Below are 23823 nucleotides of genomic sequence, written 5' to 3' on the forward strand. Positions count from 1 at the left end.
CATACCTTCCTGTGGTTTGCAAGGGGGCTGTTACGGGAGTCACTCATTTTCAAAATAAGGACATTCTTCACCTTTTAGTCACAAACCTGAGTTGTTTTTGAATTTTGAACTTTTTCAGGAGTGCCTTCGCCAGGCAAACAAACTCCATAAATGACAGTAAAATGGGCCACGTAAATAAATCTGAGACGCAAGCCTTCTTGGATGTGGTGCTAAAACAACATTAATCTACTTTATGACTACTGTATTGAAAAGAACTATGAGATGTTCTTAACTCAACAAATATCACCTCAAATACATTGTTCACTGTGCTGTTCACCATTATCCCAGGGCTGTCAACGTGAGCTCACTGTGCTGTTCACTATTATCCCAGGGCTGTCAACGTGAGCTCACTGTGCTGTTCACCATTATCCCAGGGCTGTCAACGTGAGCTCACTGTGCTGTTCACCATTATCCCAGGGCTGTCAACGTGAGCTCACTGTGCTGTTCACCATTATCCCAGGGCTGTCAACGTGAGCTCACTGTGCTGTTCACTATTATCCCAGGGCTTTCCTTGAGGATAATATATCATTGGATGACCCTGGTGTGCGGAGGCTGGGAGAGATTCACTCCCACAAACTGCGGTGGTGTGATTTAAAGGTTTGTAATGTTTACCACAAACACAAGAAAATCTGCAGATGCTGGAAATCCAAGCAACACACACAAAATGCTAGAGAACTCAGCAGGCCAGGCAGCATGTATGGAAAAGAGTACAGTCAACGTTTCAGGCCAAGACCCTTCATCAGGGCTGATGACCATACGTTTCTTGATTGACCAACCCCTGAAAATGATCGGATTGGGCCACTTAAAAAAAAATGTCTAACGAGTGCATGATCTAACACTTCTGGACCCTAGCCATGCGTTGGTTTAACTGCTGGACACTAAGCTGTCACACAGAGTTTCAACCTGAAGATGCCTTCTGCAGCCTATACCCACAAATATGTTGTTTCCTAATGCTGCACCAGTCTATGCAGTACTCTGAGGCCGTGAAAGATACTTTCTCTGCTTGCTGCCACCTCTGATTCCTGCCTCCTGGGGGAACCACAGGGTTGGGAGGGGGTGCGTGGAATGTGCTGTATGGTGGTGGGTCAGGCAGTTTCCCACAGAGCTGCAGTGGGGGGTGGAAGGGCTGGGCTTTTTTTGTTATCTGGTGTTTGCCCCAAGAGATTCCCCCACTGTTTCAGACAAACCTTTGATCCAGTTTGTCCTTTCCTGGTTGGCACAAACTTCTCTGTTGCCAGGGAAACCTTCACAGCCAGAAACTAGTCTGGAAAGTGGTTTTCTAGCCACAGAAGCTGTGTAATTGTTTATCCCTAAGGGTGGAATCCTCCTCCCAATGTAAACAAGCAGAATTCTATAGTATCAAAATCAAGGGTGGGACTAACAGTTGGTATTTGTGTCCAAACCAGCTGAGCAGCTAGCTAGCCTGCCGTCTGTGGGAGAGCTGCCTTGCTGCACCCAGCCTCCCACGTTGCTCACTGCTCTTTGGGTTTGGCCAAGCCCAAGGTTACGTACACATTGAGTCTCCACAATTGGTTTGCCTGCTTGCTGCCAAGGAAACCATGCAGCGTGGGTTATTGCAGAGACAGTCCTGTTGCTGTGCCAGGTTACCTGGGTGATCTACCACCTTGCCGGTGGTTGATCACCCCATTTAAAAACAACACTTGTGTTTAAATCACAGAATCAGCTGCTTTGGGCCTGCAGTCTGCACTGTTCCACAAAACATTATACTGTGCAGGTATTACCACACAGTGGCTGTTTGTTCACTGTTTATGGGAATTTCAGTTGAAAGTGATTAAAGATCAAGGAAGTGAGATGTTGGCGCAATTAGCTGGTTGATGAGTAATGAGGGATTTACTGACCTGCTTCAGGAGAACAATGCATGATTTAGATTTTGCAGGCTGAATTCCATCCTTCGAACCTACTGTGATAGGAAACCTCACTTGCATAAACATTGCTTGTTGTGTTAAAACAAGTTTCCAAAGAGAAAAAGTGTGTGTTCATGCACTTGGCAAGAGGACTGTGTTGTGACTGGTAGACAACGCTGTTCCTTCAGCTGGTGGCTCAGCACGGGCAGCCGGAGTGAAAGGTGCTTCTTTGTCCTTCAGCCGTAACCACCCGACATGAAATTGGCGTGCTGTTACGTAGCCAACAGTAACTAAGCCTGATGAAAGGGTCTCGGCCCGAAACGTCGACTCTTTACTCATTTCCCTAGATGCTGCCTGGCCTGTGGGCATTCCTCCAGCATTTTGTGTGTGTTACTTTGGATTTCCAGCATCTGCATATTTTCCCTTATTTGTAACTGAGTCTCATTCAGACAGTGAGATGGGGAAATGTGGATGTGATATTACAGAAAGAGGAAGGCTGCAGTAAAATAAATGAATTCTGTCAGGGAGGCTATCTTGCGTTAAATGTTTTAGTGAAGTTCCCAGAACCAGCCATTCTGATTAGCTTGGGTCCCATTCGTATACAACAACTTTGCATTTATGTAATACTCCACTGTAGATGGAAATTAATTTCTTCAGCTGCTCGGGCCAGTCGCAAATTTGCAAGAATCAGTCATGTTTGCATGTGTACGCTCTTTCCCACCCACCTACACTTTCAAACTCCCCCAGTGGCAGGAGAATCAGTGAGGTTTCAATGGGCAAGTTGCATGGAATGGGATTGTATCATGAGCCGGCATAGACTGATGGGCTGAAAGCTCTTTATGTGATATAAGAAGGAAATGACAACGATGGGGAGGTCCTCCACGTGGATCTGAGACACGTCACTGGGCATTGACGGCAGCAGTGGCATCTTTGCACAACTGTGATTTCTCGGGGCCTCTGACTGTTCCCCACCCAGCACTGGGATCCTGAATCCTCCCCACCCTACCACCAATACCCCTTCCCCCTGCATTCAGTGAAATCACACCTATGTCTTTCCACCTCTCAGTCTTCAGATCTCACACCCCATCCAAAATCTCTCAACCCTGAGAGCAAGGCAGCAATTGGCCCTACCCTGATCTGACCAGGGATTTCCCTCACTGCTCCGCCTGTATCTGGGCTCACCCTGACCAGGGATTTCCCTCACTGCTCCGCCTGTATCTGGGCTCACCCTGACCAGGGATTTCCCTCACTGCTCCGCCTGTATCTGGGCTCACCCTGACCAGGGATTTCCCTCACTGCTCCGCCTGTATCTGGGCTCACCCTGACCAGGGATTTCCCTCACTGCTCCGCCTGTATCTGGGCTCACCCTGACCAGGGATTTCCCTCACTGCTCCGCCTGTATCTGGGCTCACCCTGACCAGGGATTTCCCTCACTGCTCCGCCTGTATCTGGGCTCACCCTGACCAGGGATTTCCCTCACTGCTCCGCCTGTATCTGGGCTCACCCTGACCAGGGATTTCCCTCACTGCTCCGCCTGTATCTGGGCTCACCCTGACCAGGGATTTCCCTCACTGCTCCGCCTGTATCTGGGCTCACCCTGACCAGGGATTTCCCTCACTGCTCCGCCTGTATCTGAGGAGAGGGGCTGTCTGCACTCTGTTCAACCCTCAAGGTTATTCCAGTGAAGACTGGTGTATCTCTGTTCAAGGCAGTGGAGTGGATAAATCCTTTGGCCAAAGGTCATTATCCCAGCAAGGCTTTGAAGGCCATTGGGCTGATCCAGAACTGAAGTTCAGGATATGCCCATCCTTACTTCTGTGTTCCCTGCCTCACCTGTATAACCCTCTGGGGGAGGAGGGTCTGAGAGCTGGACTTTGATGTAATTACAGAGAGACAGCCACAGGTCGCACAGCTGGTCCAGAGTAATCTAGCCTTTCTCCCAGTGACTCAAAACCGTTTCCATTGTAACTTCAATAGGTAACAGGATGCAGGTAGGAAAGGAAACATCACCTGACACAAAACATAGGCTGCAGATGCCGGAAGGACTGACAGACACTAAGTGCTGGAGGAATTGAGCAGGTCTGGCAGCACCTATGGAGGGAAACAAACTGTCGATGTTTCAGGCTGAGTCCCTTCATTGGGACTGGGAAGGAAGGGGCCAGAGGCTAGAATAATACAGAGGAGCATGAGCTTGCATGAGATGGGTGACTCCAGGTGAGGGGAGAAGGTGGGTAAGTGGGACCGATGTAATAAGCGAAAGAGGCAAAGAGGTCAAATTGGTGGAATCTGATAGGAGCGGTCAGTTGACCATGGGGTAGCTGGAAGGGGAGACGATCCCGAGCAAAGGTGATGAATAGCCTGAGAGAGGGGGAGGGGAAAGAGAAGAGGTAGTGGGGGCCACAGGGACAAGGAAAAATCTGCACAGCGGTTGGAAACAAGCAGGGCAATGGAATTGATTCCTGCCATAAAGTCCTCTGCCAATAAGGTTTTGTGCATCTATCCCTCTCCCTCTCATTGTGCAGTAACCTCCTCCCCAGCAAACCAGGATCTATCCTTCAGCCAATGGTTGCTGACTGTCAGCTTTACTGACAGCCCCTCTCCCTGCTTTTGACCTCAAACTTTTTTTTGGATTCTTTTTAGGTCACAGTAATGTGCAATGGAGTTTGAAGTAAGCCAGATGGTAAACACGAGGAAATCTGCAGATGCTGGAAATTCAAACAACAACAACACACAAAATGCTGGTGGAACACAGCAGGCCAGGCAGCATCTATAGAGAGAAGCACTGTCAACGTTTTATAGAGACATAGAAAATATGTGCAGGAGTAGGCCATTCGGCCCTTCGAGCCTGCACCGCCATTCAGTATGATCATGGCTGATCATCCAGCTCAGAACCCTGTACCTGCTTTCTCTCCATACCCCGATCCCTTTAGCCACAAAGGCCATATCTAACTCCCTCTTAAATATAGCCAATGAACCAGCCTCATCTGTTTCCTGTGGCAGAGAATTCCACAGATTCACCACTCACTGTGTGAAGAAGCTTTTCCTCATCTCGGTCCTAAAAGGCTTCCCCTTTATCCTTAAACTGTGACCCCTCGTTCTGGACTTCCCCAATATCAGAAACAATCTTCCTGCATCTAGCCTTTCCAATCCCTTTAGAATTTTATACATTTCAATAAGATCCCCCCTCAATCTTCTAAATTCTAGTGAGTATAAGCCTAGTCGATCCAGTCTTTCTTCACATGAAAGTCCTGCCATCCCAGGAATCAATCTGGTGAACCTTCTCTGTACTCCCTGTATAGCAAGAATGTCTTTCCTCAGATTAGGGGACCAAAACTGCACACAATATTCTAGGTGCAGTCTCACCAAGGCCTTGTACAACTGCAGTAGAACCTCCCTGCTCCTGTACTCAAATCCTTTTGCTATGAATGCCAACATACCATTTGCCTTTTTCACCGCCTGCTGTACCTGCATGCCCACCTTCAATGACTGGTGTACAATGACACCCAGGTCTCGTTGCATCTCCCCTTTTCCTAATTGGCCACCATTCAGATAATAATCTGTTTTCCTGTTCTTGCAACCAAGGTGGATAACCTCACATTTATCCACATTAAATTGCATCTGCCATGAATTTGCCCACTCACCTAACCTATCCAAGTCACCCTGCATCCTCTTAGCATCCTCCTCACAGCTAACACCGCCGCCCAGCTTCATGTCATCCGCAAACTTGGAGATGCTGCATTTAATTTCCTCGTCTAAATTATTAATATATATTGTAAACAACTGGGGTCCCAGCACTGAGCCTTGTGGTACCCCACTAGTCACTGCCTGCCATTCTGAAAAGGTCCCGTTTACTCCCACCCTTTGTTCCTATCTGCCAACCAATTCTCTATCCACATCAATACCATATCCCCAATATCGTGTGCTTTAAGTTTACACACTAATCTCCTGTGTGAGACCTTGTCAAAAGCCTTTTGAAAATCAAAATATACCACATCCACTGGCTCTCCCCATCCATTCTACTAGTTACATCTTCAAAAAATTCTATAAGATTCGTCAGACATGATTTTCCTTTCACAAATCCATGCTGACTTTGTCCGATGATTTCACCTCTTTTCAAATGTGCTGTTATCACATCTTTGATGACCGACTCTAGCATTTTCCCCACCACCAATGTCAGACTAACCGGTCTATAATTCCCCGGTTTCTCTCTCCCTCCTTTTTTAAAAAGTGGGGTTACATTAGCCACCCTCCAATCCTCAGGAATGAATCCAGAATCTAAGGAGTTTTGAAAAATTATCACTAATGCATCCACTATTTCTTGGGCTACTTCCTTAAGCACTCTGGGATGCAGACCATCTGGCCCTGTGTTTTTGTCTACCTTTAATCCCTTCAATTTACCTAACACCACTTCCCTACTAACATGTATTTCCCTCAGTTCCTCCATCTCACTAGACACTCGGTCCCTTCCTATTTCCGGAAGATTATTTATGTCCTCCTTAGTGAAGACAGAACCAAAGTAGTTATTCAATTGGTCTGCCATGTCTTTGTTCCCTATGATCAATTCACCTGTTTCTGACTGGAAAGGACCTACATTTGTCTTGACCAATCTTTTTCTTTTCACGGTATAAAAGCTTTTACAGTCAGTTTTTATGTTCCCTGCCAGCTTTCTCTCATAACTTTTTTCCCTTTCCTAATTAAGCCCTTTGTCCTCCTCTGCTGGTCTCTGAATTTCTCCCAGTCCTCAGGTGTGCCGCTTTTTTTTGCTAATTTATATGTTTCTTCTTTGGACTTGATACTATCCCTAATTTCCCTTGTCAGCCACGGGTGCACTACCTTCCCTGGTTTATTCTTTTGACAAACTGGGATGAACAATTGTTGTAGTTCACCCATGCGATCTTTAAATGCTTGCCATTGCATATCCACCGTCAACCCTTTAATTATCATTTGCCAGTCTATCTTAGCTAATTCACGTCTCATACCTTCAAAGTTACCCTTCTTTAAGTTCAGAACCTTTGTTTCTGAATTAACTATGTCACTCTCCATCTTAATGAAGAATTCCACGATATTATGGTCACTCTTACCCAAGGGGCCTCGCACAACAAGATTGCTAACTAACCCTTCCTCATTGCTCAATACCCAATCTAGAATGGCCTGCTCTCTAGTTGGTTCCTCGACATGTTGGTTCAGAAAACCATCCCGCATACATCCCAAGAAATCCTCTTCCTCGGCACCCTTACCAATTTGGTTCACCCAATCTATATGTAGATTGAAGTCACCCATTATAACTACTGTTCCTTTATTGCACGCATTTCTAATTTCCTGTTTAATGCCATCCCCAACCTCACTACTACTGTTAGGTGGCCTGTACACAACTCCCACCAGCATTTTCTGCCCCTTAGTGTTATGCAGCTCTACCCATATCGATTCCACATCCTCCAGGCTAATGTCCTTTTCTATTGCGTTAATCTCCTCTCTAACCAGCAATGCTACCCCACCTCCTTTTCTTTCCTGTCTATCCCTCCTGAATATTGAATATCCCTGGATGTTGAGCTCCCATCCTTGGTCACCCTGGAGCCATGTCTCTGTGATCCCAACAATATCATTGTCATTTATAACGATCTGCACATTCAATTCATCCACCTTGTTACGAATGCTCCTCGCATTGACACACAAAGCCTTCAGGCTTGTTTTTACAACACTCTTAGAACCTTATACAATTATGTTGAAAAGTGGCCCTTTTTGCTTTTTGCCCTGGATTTGCCTGCCTGCCACTTTTACTTTTCACCTTAATACTTTTTGCTTCTACCCTCATTTTACACCCCTGTCTCTCTGCACTTGTTCCCATCCCCCTGCCACATTAGTTTAAAGCCTCCTGAACAGCAGTAGCAAACGCTCCCCCTAGGACATTGGTTCCAGTCCAGCTCAGATGCAGACCGTCCTGTTTATACCGGTCCCACCTCCCCCAGAACTGGTTCCAATGCCCCAGAAATTTGAATCCCTCCCCCTTGCACCAATTTTCAAGCCACGTATTCATCTGAAATATCCTCCTATTTCTACTCTGACTAGCATGTGGCACTGGTAGTAATCCAGAGATTATTACCTTTGTGGTCCTACTTTTTAGTTTATCTCCTAACTCCCTAAATTCACCTTGTAGGACCTCATCCCATTTTTTACCTATATCGTTGGTACCTATGTGCACCACGACCACTGGCTGTTCACCCTCCCATTCCAGAATGTCCTGCAGCCGCTCAGAGACATCCTTGACCCTTGCACCAGGGAGGCAACATACCATCCTGGAGTCTCGTTTGCGGCCGCAGAAACGCCTATCTATTCCCCTTACAATCGAATCCCCGATCACTATAGCTCTCTCACTCCTTTTCCTTCCCTCCTGTGCCGCAGAGCCACCCATAGTGCAATGAACTCGGCTGCTGCTGCCTTCCCCTGATGAGACATCTCCCCCAACAGTATCCAAAACAGTATATCTGTTTAGGAGGGAGATGACCTCAGGGGACTCCTGCACTACCTGCCTACTGCTACGCTGTCTAGTGGCCACCCCTTCCCTTTCTGCCTGTGTAGCCTTTACCTGTGGTGTGGCCAACTCACTGAACGTGTTATTCACGACTTTCTCAGCATCGCGGATGCTCCAGTATGAATCCAATTGCAGCTCCAGACGCTCCAGAAGCTGCAGTTGGACACACTTCCTGCACACATAGTCGTCAGGGACACTGGAAGTATCCCTGATTTCCCACATGCTGCAGGATGTACAAACCACGGGGCCGATCTCAGCTGCCATGACCTACCCAATACTTGCCTCAACTTTTGAAACTTTCTCCTTTGAAAGGAACTTACCCGGCCTTACCTCACTTGGAGTGAAGCTCGTCCTCCACCTCTTCTTGTTGAAACCTCTCGAATCTCCACTCCTTCACTGGCCACTCACTCACTGGCCGCTTTCCACAGTCACGAAGGGTCTCGGCCCGAAACGTCGACAGCGCTTCTCCCTATAGATGCTGCCTGGCCTGCTGCGTTCCACCGGCATTTTGTGTGTGTGTTGTTTAAGCCAGATGATGCTACTTTTGATGGCTTACATTAACTCTGTATATTCACCTTTTCATTAGCTTGAATTATTTTTGCGTATTATTTCCTGCGCAGATTTCATGAAGTAAATATAGCAGGCAGGAAAATGTGTTAGAAGCGATATACGAATGTAGGCCATCTGCATGTTTGACAGAGTCCACCAGCCCTGATGTTATCTCAGGGGTGCCTGCTATCTGAGGGCCATAGTCATTCAGGCTTCATTTTTGAGCAGAAATGAGCAGGGTTTGCAAACCCTGAGAATATTTTTTTGCCAGTAAGTTTGAAAAAGGGAACATTTGGTAATTTACTATTAGTGTCCATTTGGTTCAGCCCATGTGAACAGAATTCTGCAATGTTTCCTCTTGGGAACTGGGCATTAATTGTACTGCTAATTGGTTATATTTCGTTCTTTAGCCTTACGTAAACTGCTACCTTCTGCCATTTTGTCCAACCCATATAAGATGGAGTTCATGCACGTTATTGGCAAGTCATTCAGCTGCAGAGTGAAGTGGTTAGGAGTGGCTGGACCAGTGCCCTTAGCTGTTGCTGTCTGTCCTGATGCACTCCTGTTGGCATGTAAATGTAAGAATGAAAAGTCATTTCACAGATTGTTCTTGTAATTATTTTATTATGAATTTTAGTTTGGTGAAAAAGATTGAGTGAGCTGTCATCCGATGAGATGCCAGTAGTCCAGTAAAGGCATGGCTAGTCCAAGGAGAGATGGTTTGAGGGAGATTCTGCTGGGGAGTGGAGGAAAATGACAGGTGGAGATCCGAAACATTGGACTTGGTCTTCTTTCAGGATATGGGCCAAGATGGCAGTGAGTCTCTCAAACATTGCTGCACTAGTGAAAGTGCTCCCTATGCCCACAGGGAGAGAATTCCAGGGTTTAGGTCTGATGGTGAAGGACCGTCAGTGTATTTTGATATCAGTTTGTTGTGTGACTTAGACTGAAATCTACAGATGGTGTGTTCCCCAGGGCCAGCTTGGGTGATAGAGGTTGCTGGTTGAGGAGATCCTGTTGGAGTAGACAGAGATTGTTGACAGGGAGCTCTGCAATGACTGCGCCAATGGCGGGCGGGAGGGGAGGGGAGGGGAGGGAATGGTTAGGTTGCTGGGCGGGTACACAGGCTGGCTTTTGTCTGGATGTTAGCTGGTGCCCCACCTATCCAGGTAAGTTGAGAGTGGTCACATCTGTTTCAGTTCATACAAGATGATGATGAGTGTGAATTTTTGATGACGCACGGCACAGCTGTTAATCAGGAGGAGCATATGGATCTCTAGCTGCAGGAACAGATCGTCTGGCTTCGTCTGATTGTGTTTTTCTTTCTTCTTTCTCAGTTGGTGATAAAGTCCCCGCTGACATCAGGATCATCAGCATCAAATCCACAACACTGCGAGTGGACCAGTCAATTCTCACAGGTGAGGATCCTGGTTCGATTCTGTCTCTGCCGGGTCCAGGTTTGTTAATGTACACTGCAGGTCGTTTCCATTATTGAAACTGCGAAGTAAGCCAGCTGGAATCGCTTTATTCATTGATCATAGAAAGTTGTACTTATTGCTACTCCAATATTGGGGTTGTCACCTGCTCCAAGTTTCTGCCAGTCACTTTGCATCGTGCTGTTTGCATTGCTAGCTTTACACTGTTTTGTGCTCACCTCTGTATTTACTGTTGTATTTCCAATTACCGTGCACACTCTGTGAGCTTCACATAACCATGAAATTTCAATGTACCCTGGTGTATGTGACACTTAACTAATTTGATCTCCTCAACGCAAGGACCTTCCTCCCCACACAAGTTTTGTTTTCTGTTCGTCTGTTCTGAGGAGCCGTCGGCTGAGGTTATCGGGGGTCATGGCCACCTGGAGATTGAAAGCAGCAGCTATAGAGTTGTGACATAGACTTCTATCATCAGGCTCCTGGTTTTGCATGGACCGGAAGCAACTAGCCAGCTAAAGTACCTTTCTGGTGTCGTGTAGCCTCGGGTCAAGACCTGTCTGTGGTCCATGATGTAGTTTCTATTTCACAGGGCTTGACCCAATCCAGTTCTAGGGTCAGTTTCCACCCCATGAAGTCTTCAGCATAGTTATTCCTGTAGAGTTGGAATGTACAATCCAGTATGGTCTTGCTTCAGGATGGCTCTTGTTTAGTGGCTAATGGCCTTAATGAGGACATGAATGAATCATGGTAACTCCAAAAGTTTCTCCCTACTTTTCTCTCGACCACCTCCTCCCAGAGGCTGAAGAACTACTTCAGAATCACAGTATGGACCCACTCCTAGTAGACAGAGATTGAACATTGCCTATATATTTTTTCATATTTTTCACAAAGTAGAAAGTGGCCATTTGGCCCACCATCCATGACAGTCCTCTCAGAATTTGCATCAGTTTTATTTTCCAACTCAGTTCCCTGCACACCCATCAGTTCCCACCCACATACACTGCGGAAATTTACAATGGCCGGTGAGCCTATTCACCTGTGGCTTTGAGATTTAGGGAGGAAAGCAGGGCTTTCCACAAACTCCACAGGGCTGGCAACGGAGGTCAGGATTGAATCTGGGTCACCGTGAGGCTGTGGCCCTATTTACTTCATAATTACACTAGCTTCACGTCACAGGAACTTCAAGTACATGAAGCTGGTGGAATAATCAATATACACGAGCTGTTCGACTTTAATCCACACTTCACATTGCTGCATGTTGGTGTGCAACCCATTATCTTAAATAGATCCAGTGCAGGATGCAGTCAAGCAAGGATATGTCTTTGTCCCAGCCATCTTCTCAATCTCTCTGGCTACAGTTTAACGCCAACCCTGCAATCTCTATCTATCTCTATCTCTCGCTCTCTCGCACCAATCTTAGTGTCAATTCTCCAGTCACATTCAGCTAGCGGTGTCAGGCCCCACAAGGTGAGGGCCAGTCTCTGGTTGTAGTGGCAAGAGGTTACCCGGAAGAAACTATTTAAAATCTCCTTAAAGCCTTAGAAAAATCAGTGATATTCCCAATAACCCATGGGAATCCCTGGCCAAAGGGGAGATGGAACACTCAGGATTGCAGAGGGGAGGACTTAAGCACCTCCCACACGCTCAGCTCGTAAAGCAGCGTCTGGGTCCCATATGCCAGCAACCTGAGAATGTGCAGAGTGGGAATGGCGGTGAGTGCAAGGCAGTCCTGCATACACCCCTCACATCCCTGTTCTTCCAGTCAGGTCCGCTACAAAGAGACAGATGTACATTTTTTTTAAAACAAGGACTTGCCTTCCTGTTCTCCTTTTCAGAGCCTCCTTATCATGAAGCACACTGCAGCTTCTCCAGTTTGTGTCCAATGGCAGCTAGTTTCTGTGCAGAAGCTTCATCCGATTAACATTGAGATAGTAACCACAGTGTCGGTTGAAGGGTAAATATTGGCTGTGGCCTTCCAGGAACAAACCACATCCTCCCAACCCTGTTCCTCCTCCCTACCACTGTCCACCCAACCCCAGGTCATGATAATGAAAAAGCACGTCACGTGAAGTAGTTCAGCATTCCACACTCAGTAATGAATAGCATTAGTTCAGATAGGGTGGGACCCAAATGTTTTGTGACAGAATACAAATTTGTAAAGCTAACAATGGACTTCTGTTAAGTTGTACTTGTATCTGGAGATAGTGAGGTAGTGAGGAGAATGGAAATAATACTGGTTATCAACCCTATGTAATGAGTCAGAAACAGGTGTTCTGGAATGTGCACAGAACATAAAATGCATAGCGCGCACACACACACACACACTTCAATAAAAAGACCTACAGTCTCATTGATAGCATGAGAATTCAAGGCAACACCTATATTATTTCTGTTTCTGCTAAGAATGCCACAGGCCTACATTTTTCAGGTAACCTGTTGTTCCAAAATGAGTTCACTCTTCAGCTTGTAAATCATTCGAGGGATGTGACAAGGAAGACACCCCGTGTGGGTACTGTTAACCCTAGTGCTTTCAGACCCTGACCAGACCCTAGTGGTTATCTCTCCCCTGTTTGGTTGCTGTTGGTCGCAAGCAGTCTTTTTCTTCCATCGAGCTGGAAGTGGCTGCCGTGTTGGACTGCTGTGAGGGGTACGAGAGAGATTGCAGTGGAGTCCGTGGTTGCTGGATACTGGTGGCAGAAGATGCTGGTGATTGAGTTGTTCTGCAGTGACTAGGGTCAGGGATCATTAGCATGGAGGAAGGGACCTGGAATTGAAAGAAGATTTCCTTGAATTTGACCGTTTATGCCCAGTCATCAACTAACAGCCGGGCTTGATTCCTGACCTTGTACCACGTATCTTCTTTGAGAAGCCTTCTTGCTCCTCGCTTTATACAATCAGCACCCCCAGTAAAGCATCCAGCTCTGAAGGCCTTAAAGGAATCTGTTTGCTCCCCCCCTTCTCCAGACCCCACGGAGAGGCACAAGCTGGCTTTTTAGTTGGTGCCGCTCCGTGTGATATTTGACGCCTTCCTGACACCAGGAGCAGGGTGAGCTCTGACTAGATAGTGGCTCACTGAAAAAGTGCGTAATTAGGCATGCAACAATATGGCAGCCCCCCGCCCCTGCCCTGTCTGCTCTTTTGAATTGGAAAACCTTCCCAGTCTCTAAGACAGGCTATCCCCAGAGAAGCTACAGAATATTAATATAAATATTGGCAAAAATGTTTAAGTGCTAGCGATGTTTTTCAATACCCAGGTAGAAAAGCCCAGTTCTGGCTGCAGGCACAACTTTGCAAACCGTTGGTGTGTTTAATAAAATAAAGGTCTTGAATAGTTCTTCCTGTCCTGTGGTTCCCATCAGTTCCAGTTTCCTAGTGGTTTTGGATGGCGGTTTCTCAGGAATAGCAGCGTCTTTTTCCAAGCAGACACGTTTCCAAATAATGCCACCTGCATCGTGAGGTCATGGATTGGCAGACACAGCACTTGGCTTAGTAGCTCTGTCAGCCTCAGCTCTGGAGGGAAGCCGCTTCTTGTCTTCATTGTAAGCGGAAAAAGGAATGTCACATCCTATGATTCAATGTGGATCTGGGAGTGCTGAATTGCATGAAATTTCTGCAAATGACTGCCGAGTCTTCCCGTTTGTTTTGCATTTCTGAAGTTTGTTGTGAAGGAGAAAATCAAAGGCTTTGTTCCTTTTTAAAAATCAGATTAGACGGCTCCTCCAACAAAGCAGCACTCACTCACCAGATACTGACCTGCAGTAACCTCATACCAACGTGGCTACACGAGCCGGTCAGAGGCTGGGAAAGCCGGTCCACCATCTACAAGGCTCAAGCCATGTGAGGCCACGTCCACGGGATGGAACGGCCGCCGCTTGCCTGAATGAGTGTAGCTTCAGCAACACTCGACTCAGCAGCCCACTGAAAGGCATACCATCCCACACTGCAGCACAGTGGAAGCAGTTTGTTCCAACTACAGGACACTCCGTAGCATCTCACCAAAATTCCTTAGACAGTACCTTGCAAATCCGCCACTTCAATCACCTAAAACAAAAGCATGGAAACATGGAAGTTACTCTCCAAGCCACAACACCGTCTTGTCTTGGAAATGTATCTCCCTTCCTCCACCATCACTGAGCCTAAGGCCTAGAGCACTCTCCCTAACATCAAGGATTGCTGCAGTTCGAGAAGGTAACTCACCACTACTTTCTCAAAGGTGACTACGTTGGACAAGTACACACAGGCTCGGCCTGTGTATCAGTTGAATAAAATATTGAATTAATCACTGGAGATGCCCTTACTTAACTGGGCTGTTGGCCTGTCTTCAGACTGGGGATGTGAAACCACTGGCCCCCGAGGCCTAGGTAAACACAACTGCCAGTGACAGAGGCAGCTCCCATCCCCCTATCCCTCTGCTGCTGTGAGGACTGTCACCCGCCAGCCAATGTGTGTCCATTTTCCACAGTGCAAATACATGATTTGCTGAACACAAACTTTTGGTTAACAAAACCAAATGTGGAAAAGAGAGGCGTTAACCTTAGAAGGTGGTAACTTTGCTGCTGGGGAGGATCGTGATCTTGCTCACGATGCATAAATCAGGTGCAGGAACCACATTTGAGACTTCTGTTTGGAACATAGCTGAGGAATTCTACAAGTCAACCTGCTCTTATCTCGGGCAAGGCCAAGCACTCACTTTAAGTAAAAGCTGGACTTGGAAAGGGAAGAAGTGAGAGGGTTAAAATGTTCCTCTATGATTTGTGGATAAAGAGTATTCTCTTGCTCTAAACAGCCACTGGGTTGTTCAGGCTTAATCTGGGACACTGGCTAGAGGTACTTCAGCAAGTAATCAACTACAGTAATCCATTGGGTAAAGGATCACCAGGATTTCACAAGTCCAGCTGGAGAGCGCTCTCCCCGCCCTCTGCCAGGGTAAAGTCACCGTTGTGGACCTCCCGAACAAGCAACAAATCTTTGAACAACAGTCATGAATACTGTTTGATTTAGTGGCAGAAGCAAAGATGGTTTTCACCATTTTCAACCTCACAAATGCCTTTAGCTCTTTTAGCTGGGTAAAACTGTGGAGCTTAAATCCAACTCCATGGATTTCCAATATGAAGATGATACTTGTAATTGCGCACACTAGGAGTCCGAGCAGGTCACTGAGATATGCAAATGGATGGTCTGTACACTGAGAATACGCAGTAGCAGTCCTCTACCAAGCTGCCCTCACTGCCCTGTCATGATAAAGGTTCGCAGTAAGAATCTGGAGAGCCTGATTTCCCTTTATCGCTGGAGTCAACATTTAGTGTGCTGAGTAAAAATGTGAAGCCCTTGTCTGATGTTTTATTGACTGATCTTGCTGCTTAATCTCCGTCAATTTGTTTAACTGTTCTGAACGATATTTCCTTCAGGTGATGTAGCTCCATTTGCAGTTTAGAAGCGACTGGTCACACTCGTTAACTTTCAGCTTTTGTTTCCTTTACATACATCCCGAGGATCCAGAGGCAAGATGCTCAGTGGGCAGAGCTAAATGTTTGCTTCTTTGCTGGTATCAGATTATCAGTTGCCGAATGTTTCTGAATAGAGATGTAACTTCGGTGTGTTCTCACCAAAGATCCTTAAATGATATTCCAAAATCATCTGCCTTTGCAAACTAGCTTTCAGGAGCACCCAGCTAGTGTCAGTATTAACCCACCTGGTCCTTCATTGCCAGTGGTTCTTTACAGTGAGCCTTCTGTTGGTCAGCATGTACCCAGTATGAAGTATGTGACCGGTGGACAGATCGGTTCACTTTGGGAATCCCCATTCTGTGTGTTCTATGTCCCCTCACTCTGTCTCTCCTTTCTATACCCAGGGGAATCTGTCTCTGTCATCAAGCACAATGATCCCGTGCCTGACCCACGGGCTGTAAACCAGGACAAGAAGAATATGCTGTTTTCGGTACGTATAAACCATGTTGATGCTCTGCTGCACATGTCAGAGCTCGGCGGGGCGGGGGGGGGTTGCTGATGCTTTTTTCCTGGTGGTGGAGGGGCGGATCGTTGCTTTGCTGATGCTTACAAGTGGGGGTATCTGGGGGTGGCTTTGGGGTTCTAACATTTAACTGTCTTCATTCTTTGGGGAACTCTTCTGTTTCTGTGGAGGGTGCGAAGAAAAAGAATTTCAGGATGTATATTGTATACATTTCCCTGAAGTTCAATGTGCCTTTGAAACCAAAGGTAGGAATTATTTCTAGGATGAAAGTTAAAAGCTATTTCTCAGGATGTCTTTCTGCTGTCAGGTACAATTTTGCATTATTAGCAATTGGAATTTGCAGATTAGTTCAATGAAATGGGGAGAACAACTTGTGTTGGGCACAATTTTCTTTTGGCTCTTTGGCCAACTTTTCCCAAGTGTAATCTGTACATTTTGAGCATATTCTTTCACATTTCATCTCACACTGTCATAGGGTATAATTATTCATTATCTTCTGCAGGCAAGGCTCTAAACATTGCACTGTTCTGGGGGTTTAAATACAGTTGAAAATTAAGGTAGACCTTAGGAGTTGAAAATTAGCCCAGCAATGAATTCTGATGCTGTATTCCTTACTTAGTTACTTTACTGCCACCGAACAATTGATACTAGAGAGTACAATCATCACAGTGATATTTGATTCTGCGCTTCGCGCTCCGTGAAGTACAAATCAAAGTAAATATAATAAAAATTTAAATTATAAATCATAATTAGAAGATAGAAAAGGGAAAGTAAGGTAGTGCAAGTCAGATCTGGATATTTGGAAGGTATGGCCCAGATCCGGGTCAGGGTCTGTTCAGCAGTCTTATCACAGTTGGAAAGAAGCTGTTTCCAAATCTGGCCGTACGAATCTTCAAGCTCCTGAACCTTCTCCCGGAGGGAAGAGGGACAAAAAGTATGTTGGCTGGGTGGGTCGTGTCCTTGATTATCCTGGCAGCACAGCTCCAACAGCGTGCGGTGTAAAGTGAGTCCAAGGATGGAAGATTGGTTTGTGTGATGTGCTGGGCTGTGTTCACTATCTTACAGGCCAGAAGAAAATAACTGGTGTTATAGGTAACGAACACAAAATGCTGAAGGAACTCAGCAGGTCAGGTAGCATCTATGAAGAGGGAACAGCTGTTGACTTTTCAAGCCGAGACCCTCGGGTGCCAGAGTAGAACTGTGGTTAGCAGGACACTCGGTGTCAGAGTTCATTGGCAGTGTCAGTCTGTATGTCCTCCTCATGAAATGTGTGTTTTCTCCGGATCCTTCAGTTTCCTCCCCTTAATCCAAGGTTAATTGGTCATTGTAAATTGTCCTTTGATTAGTTGAGGGTTAAGTCGGGGAATGCTGGCGGTGCAACTCAAAGAGCCTGTTCTGCACCATAACTGGGGAAGAGATTTGTATTGCAGAGTGGCCTGTGTGCTGTAACCTCAAGTGGACATGTATAACAAAATGGAGGAACTCAGCAGGTCAGGAAGCATCTCTGGAAATGAGCCGTCAACGTTTTGGACCGAGACCCTTTGTCAGGACTGCAGGGGCCCCATAAAGGTGGGGGGAGGGTGGGAAGGAGAAGGCTGGTAGGTGCCAGGTGAAAAACCAATCAGAGGAAAGATCAAGGGGTGGGGGAGGGGATAGGCAGGAAAGGTGAAGAAGGAATGTAAGGGGAAAGCACTATGGGTAGTAGAAGGAGGCAGAACCATGAGGGAGGTGATAGGCAGTTGGAGGAGGAGGCAGAGGGAAACTGGGATGGGGGAAGGGAGGGGGAGGGAATTAACTGAAGTTGGAGAATTCAATGTTCATACCAAGGGGCTGGAGACTACCCAGACGGTATATGAGGTGTTGCTCCTCCAAACTGAGTTTGGCCTCATCATGGCAGTAGAGGAGGCCATGTATGAACATATCCGAATGGGAATGTGAAGCAGAGTTGAAGTGGGTGGCAACCGGGAGATCCTGTCTGTTGTGGCGGATGGAGCGGAGTTGCTCGATGAAGCGGTCCCCCAATCGGTGTTGGGTCTCGCCAATGTAGAGGAGGCCGCACCGGGAGCACCGGATGCAATAGATGACCCCAACAGACTCACAAGTGAAGTGTTGCCTCACCTGGAAGGACTGTTTGGAGCCCTGAATGGAGTAGGGACAGGTGTAGCACTTACTCTTGCAGGGATGTGCCAGGTGGGAGATCCGTGGGGAAGGACATGTGGGCCAGGGAGTTGCGGAGGGAATGATCCCTGCAAAAAGCGGAGAGGGATAGGGACGGAAAAATGTGCTTAGTGGTGGGGTCCTGTTGAAGGTGGCGGAAGTTGCGGAGGATAATATGCTGGATCCGGAGGCTGGTGGGGTGATAAGTGAGGACAAGGGGAACACGGTCCCTGTTGTGGTGACGGGAGGATGGGGTGAGGGCCGAAGTGCGGGAAATGGAGGAGATGCGGGTGAGGGCATCATTGATGACGGCAGAAGGGAAACCACGATCCTGAAAGAAAGAAGACATTTGAGATGTCCTGGAACGGAAAGCCTCATCCTGGGAGCAGATGCGGCTGAGACGGAGGAACTGGGAATAGGGAATAGCATTTTTACATTTGGCAGGGTGGGAAGAGGTACAGTCGAGGTAGTTATGAGAGTCAGTGGGTTTATAGAAGATGTCATGGACAGTCTATCTCCAGAGATGGGGACCAAGAGATTGAGAAAGGGGAGAGAAGTGTCTGAGATGGACCAAGTGAATTTGAGGGCTGGGTGAAAGTTAGAGGCAAAGTCGATGAAATTGACGAGCTCAGTATGGGTGCAGGAAGCAGCACCAATGTAGTCGTCAATGTAGCGAATTGGGGAGCAGTACCAATATAGGTTTGGAGCATTGACTGTTCCACATAACCCACGAACAGACAGGCATAGCTGGGGCCCATGCGAGTGCCCATACCTACCCCCTTGGTCTGAAGACAGTGGGAAGACCCAAAAGAGAGGTAATTATGTGTGAGTACCAGTTCTGTCAACTGGAGGAGTGTGGTGGTGGTGGGGAACTGGTGAGGTCTATTGTCCAGAAAGTAGCGGAGGGCTTTGAGGCCGCCTTGATGGGGGATGGAAGTGTATAAGGATTGGACATCCATAGTGAAAATGAAGCGGTCGGGACCGGGGAACTGGAAGTTATTGAAGAGGTGGAGGGCATGGGATGTATCCTGGATGTAGGTGGGGAGAGTCTGAACTATGGGTGACAAAATGGAGTCCAAGTAGGCAGACTCAAGTTCGGTGGGGCAGGGGCAGGCCGAAACTATGGGTCTACCAGGACAGTCAGGCTTGTGGATCTTGGGGAGGAGGTAAAACCGAGCAGTGTGGGGTGTGGGAATTATGAGTCTTTTGGCTGAGGATGGAAGGTCTCCGGAGTTGATAAGGGCAGTGATGGTACGGGAGACAATGGTTTGATGTTTTTTGGTGGGGTCCTGTTCCAGGGGTAAGTAAGAGGAGGTGTCGGAGAGCTGCCGTTTGGCCTCAGTGAGGTAGAGGTCCGTCCGCCAGACTACTACGGCACCACCTTTGTCTGCGGGTTTGATGGTGAGGTTGGGGTTAGTGCAGAGAAAGTGGATGTAACATGCAACTGATGCTGTTTAAAAACTGTTCGCTCAAAACGTGGTGTAGTGTCTAGCACCCAAACCAGTGCATGTGATCAATGCTAGTTAGAAACTTTTCGGCAACAGTTGTCTATCCCAATTAAGCAAGATAGTGTCCCAAATAAACGGAGGGAATCCCAGCTATTTTCTTGAATAGATTTTGTTCTTTAAGAGTTGTTCCAAATAAGTGGTTGCTCCAATTAACTGATGGCCCAATTAACCAGAATCTAGTGTATCCCCTTACATCTGTATCCTTTGATCCAGGATCAGCGAGGATGGAATGGCAGACCAGACCCGATGGGTTGAATGGCCTAATTCTGCTCCTATGTCTTATGGTCTTATGATCTAAATGTTCCACATCAAGTTGGTTTAGTGCTCAAATCTGACGTTCTTACATCATTGTTTCCACTTTCTATCTGCTTAAGGAAGGGTGCAGAAGAAAATGTGGAGGTGTTTGAGAATGTAACCAACTGGTGGACTTGGGCAAGTGGCATCTTAAATGTAGATGTTGAATTTGATAATGGCAAAGTTGGCAGGTGGAGGTATTTTATCAATGACATTTGTAGTTGAACCTCCAGGAGGACCATTACCTTGTTCATGGGGCTTGCAGGCTTTCCTGCCTCAATAGCCTGGAGTCGGGGCCTTGTGCTTTGTCTCTTGGTAGGGTCACCCATGCCAAACAGTTCAAAGGGTAACGGCCTGACTAAGAGTGGTCCAAGTTCAGGGATTCAGCTCGGGACTAACAAACCTGACAGGTTTAAAGAAAAATTGTTAGGGAAACAGCCATGAAGAATCCTTCTACATCTGTGTGCAACGGTATGGACAGACAGAGATGGAGAACCTTCACTGCTGACCTAAGCATCAGTGGTGTAGCGGGCAGTAAGCTGTAGAATAACTCAACACTGAAAGTTTGAAGTTGAGATTATGACAGTGAAATATGTAGATAACTTGACTGTCACCTCTGAGAGATTGTGAGCTCTCTTGGGCGGTGGGCTGTCACCTCTGAGAGATTGTGAGCTCTCTCGGGCGGTGGGCTGTCACCTCTGAGAGACCGTGAGCTCCCTCGGGCGGTGGGCTGTCACCTCTGAGAGACTGTGAGCTCCCTCGGGCGGTGGGCTGTGAGACTGTGAGCTCCCTCGGGCGGTGGGCTGTCACCTCTGAGAGACCGTGAGCTCCCTCGGGCGGTGGGCTGTGAGAGACTGTGAGCTCCCTCGGGCAGTGGGCTGTCACCTCTGAGAGACCGTGAGCTCCCTCGGGCGGTGGGCTGTCACCTCTGAGAGACTGTCAGCTCCCTCGGGCGGTGGGCTGTGAGAGACTGTGAGCTCCCTCGGGCGGTGGACTGTCACCTCTGAGAGACTGTGAGCTCTCTCGGGCGGTGGACTGTGAGAGACCGTGAGCTCCCTCGGGCGGTGGGCTGTCACCTCTGAGAGACTGAGCTCTCTCGGGCGGTGGGCTGTCACCTCTGAGAGACTGTGAGCTCTCTCGGGCGGTGGGCTGTCACCTCTGAGAGACCGTGAGCTTCCTCGGGCGGTGGGCTGTCACCTCTGAGAGACTGTGAGCTCCCTCGGGCGGTGGGCTGTCACCTCTGAGAGACTGTGAGCTCTCTCGGACGGTGGGCTGTCACCTCTGAGAGACTGTGAGCTCCCTCGGGCGGTGGGCTGTCACCTCTGAGAGACTGTGAGCTCCCTCGGGCGGTGGGCTGTCACCTCTGAGAGACCGTGAGCTCTCTCGGACGGTGGGCTGTCACCTCTGAGAGACTGTGAGCTCCCTCGGGCGGTGGGCTGTCACCTCTGAGAGACTGTGAGCTCCCTCGGGCGGTGGGCTGTCACCTCTGAGAGACCGTGAGCTCCCTCGGGCGGTGGGCTGTCACCTCTGAGAGACTGTCAGCTCCCTCGGGCGGTGGGCTGTGAGAGACTGTGAGCTCCCTCGGGCGGTGGACTGTCACCTCTGAGAGACTGTGAGCTCTCTCGGGCGGTGGACTGTGAGAGACCGTGAGCTCCCTCGGGCGGTGGGCTGTCACCTCTGAGAGACTGAGCTCTCTCGGGCGGTGGGCTGTCACCTCTGAGAGACTGTGAGCTCTCTCGGACGGTGGGCTGTCACCTCTGAGAGACTGTGAGCTCCCTCGGGCGGTGGGCTGTCACCTCTGAGAGACTGTGAGCTCCCTCGGGCGGTGGGCTGTCACCTCTGAGAGATTGTGAGCTACCTCGGGCGGTGGGCTGTCACCTCTGAGAGACTGTGAGCTCTCTAGGACGGTGGGCTGTCACCTCTGAGAGACTGTGAGCTCCCTCGGGCGGTGGGCTGTCACCTCTGAGAGACTGTGAGCTCTCTCGGGCGGTGGGCTGTCACCTCTGAGTGATTGTCGGGCGGTGGGCTGTCACCTCTGAGAGATTGCTGGGCGGTGGGCTGTCACCTCTGAGAGACTGTGAGCTCCCTCGGGCGGTGGGCTGTCACCTCTGAGAGACTGTGAGCTCCCTCGGGCGGTGGGCTGTCACCTCTGAGAGACTGTGAGCTCCCTCGGGCGGTGGGCTGTCACCTCTGAGGGACTGTGAGCTCCCTCGGGCAGTGGGCTGTCACCTCTGAGAGACTGTGAGCTCCCTCGGGCGGTGGGCTGTCACCTCTGAGAGACTGTGAGCTCCCTCGGGCGGTGGGCTGTCACCTCTGAGAGACTGAGCTCCCTCGGGCGGTGGGCTGTCACCTCTGAGAGACTGTGAGCTCTCTCGGGCGGTGGGCTGTCACCTCTGAGAGACTGTGAGCTCTCTCGGGCGGTGGGCTGTCACCTCTGAGAGACTGTGAGCTCTCTCGGACGGTGGGCTGTCACCTCTGAGAGACTGTGAGCTCTCTCGGGCGGTGAGCTGTCACCTCTGAGAGACTGTGAGCTCTCTCGGGCGGTGGGCTGTCACCTCTGAGTGATTGTCGGGCGGTGGGCTGTCACCTCTGAGAGATTGCTGGGCGGTGGGCTGTCACCTCTGAGAGACTGTGAGCTCCCTCGGGCGGTGGGCTGTCACCTCTGAGAGACTGTGAGCTCCCTCGGGCGGTGGGCTGTCACCTCTGAGAGACTGAGCTCCCTCGGGCGGTGGGCTGTCACCTCTGAGGGACTGAGCTCCCTCGGGCGGTGGGCTGTCACCTCTGAGAGATTGTGAGCTCCCTCGGGCGGTGGGCTGTCACCTCTGAGAGACTGTGAGCTCTCTTGGGCGGTGGGCTGTCACCTCTGAGAGACTGTCAGCTCTCTCGGGCGGTGGGCTGTCACCTCTCAGAGACTGTGAGCTCCCTCGGGCGGTGGGCTGTCACCTCTGAGAGACTGTCAGCTCTCTCGGGCGGTGGGCTGTCACCTCTGAGAGACTGTGAGCTCCCTCGGGCGGTGGGCTGTCACCTCTGAGAGACTGTCAGCTCTCTCGGGCGGTGGGCTGTCACCTCTGAGAGACTGTGAGCTCTCTCGGGCGGTGGGCTGTCACCTCTGAGAGACTGTGAGCTCTCTCGGGCGGTGGGCTGTCACCTCTGAGAGACTGTGAGCTCTCTCGGGCGGTGGGCTGTCACCTCTGAGAGATTGTGAGCTCCCTCGGGCGGTGGACTGTGAGAGACCGTGAGCTCCCTCGGGCGGTGGGCTGTCACCTCTGAGAGACTGTGAGCTCCCTCGGGCGGTGGGCTGTCACCTCTGAGAGATTGTGAGCTCCCTCGGGCGGTGGACTGTGAGAGACCGTGAGCTCTCTCGGGCGGTGGGCTGTCACCTCTGAGAGACTGTGAGCTCTCTCGGGCGGTGGGCTGTCACCTCTGAGAGACTGTGAGCTCCCTCGGGCGGTGGACTGTCACCTCTGAGAGACTGT

The 23823-nt window shown here is 49.0% G+C and overlaps 1 protein-coding gene across 1 annotated transcript in view; it reads left to right on the top strand.

Moving 5' to 3' along the window:
* Nucleotides 1–23823, top strand: part of atp2a3 (ATPase sarcoplasmic/endoplasmic reticulum Ca2+ transporting 3) — a 200482-nt gene that overhangs the window by 90557 nt on the left and 86102 nt on the right. Inside the window, exons 6-7 of the mRNA XM_073053837.1 lie at nt 10320–10400; nt 16270–16355. Of these exons, the coding sequence (XP_072909938.1) occupies nt 10320–10400; nt 16270–16355 (167 nt within the window). The remainder of the gene's footprint in view (nt 1–10319; nt 10401–16269; nt 16356–23823) is intronic.

This window comes from Hemitrygon akajei, chromosome 8, assembly GCF_048418815.1.
Source record: "Hemitrygon akajei chromosome 8, sHemAka1.3, whole genome shotgun sequence".
NCBI lineage: Eukaryota > Metazoa > Chordata > Chondrichthyes > Myliobatiformes > Dasyatidae > Hemitrygon > Hemitrygon akajei.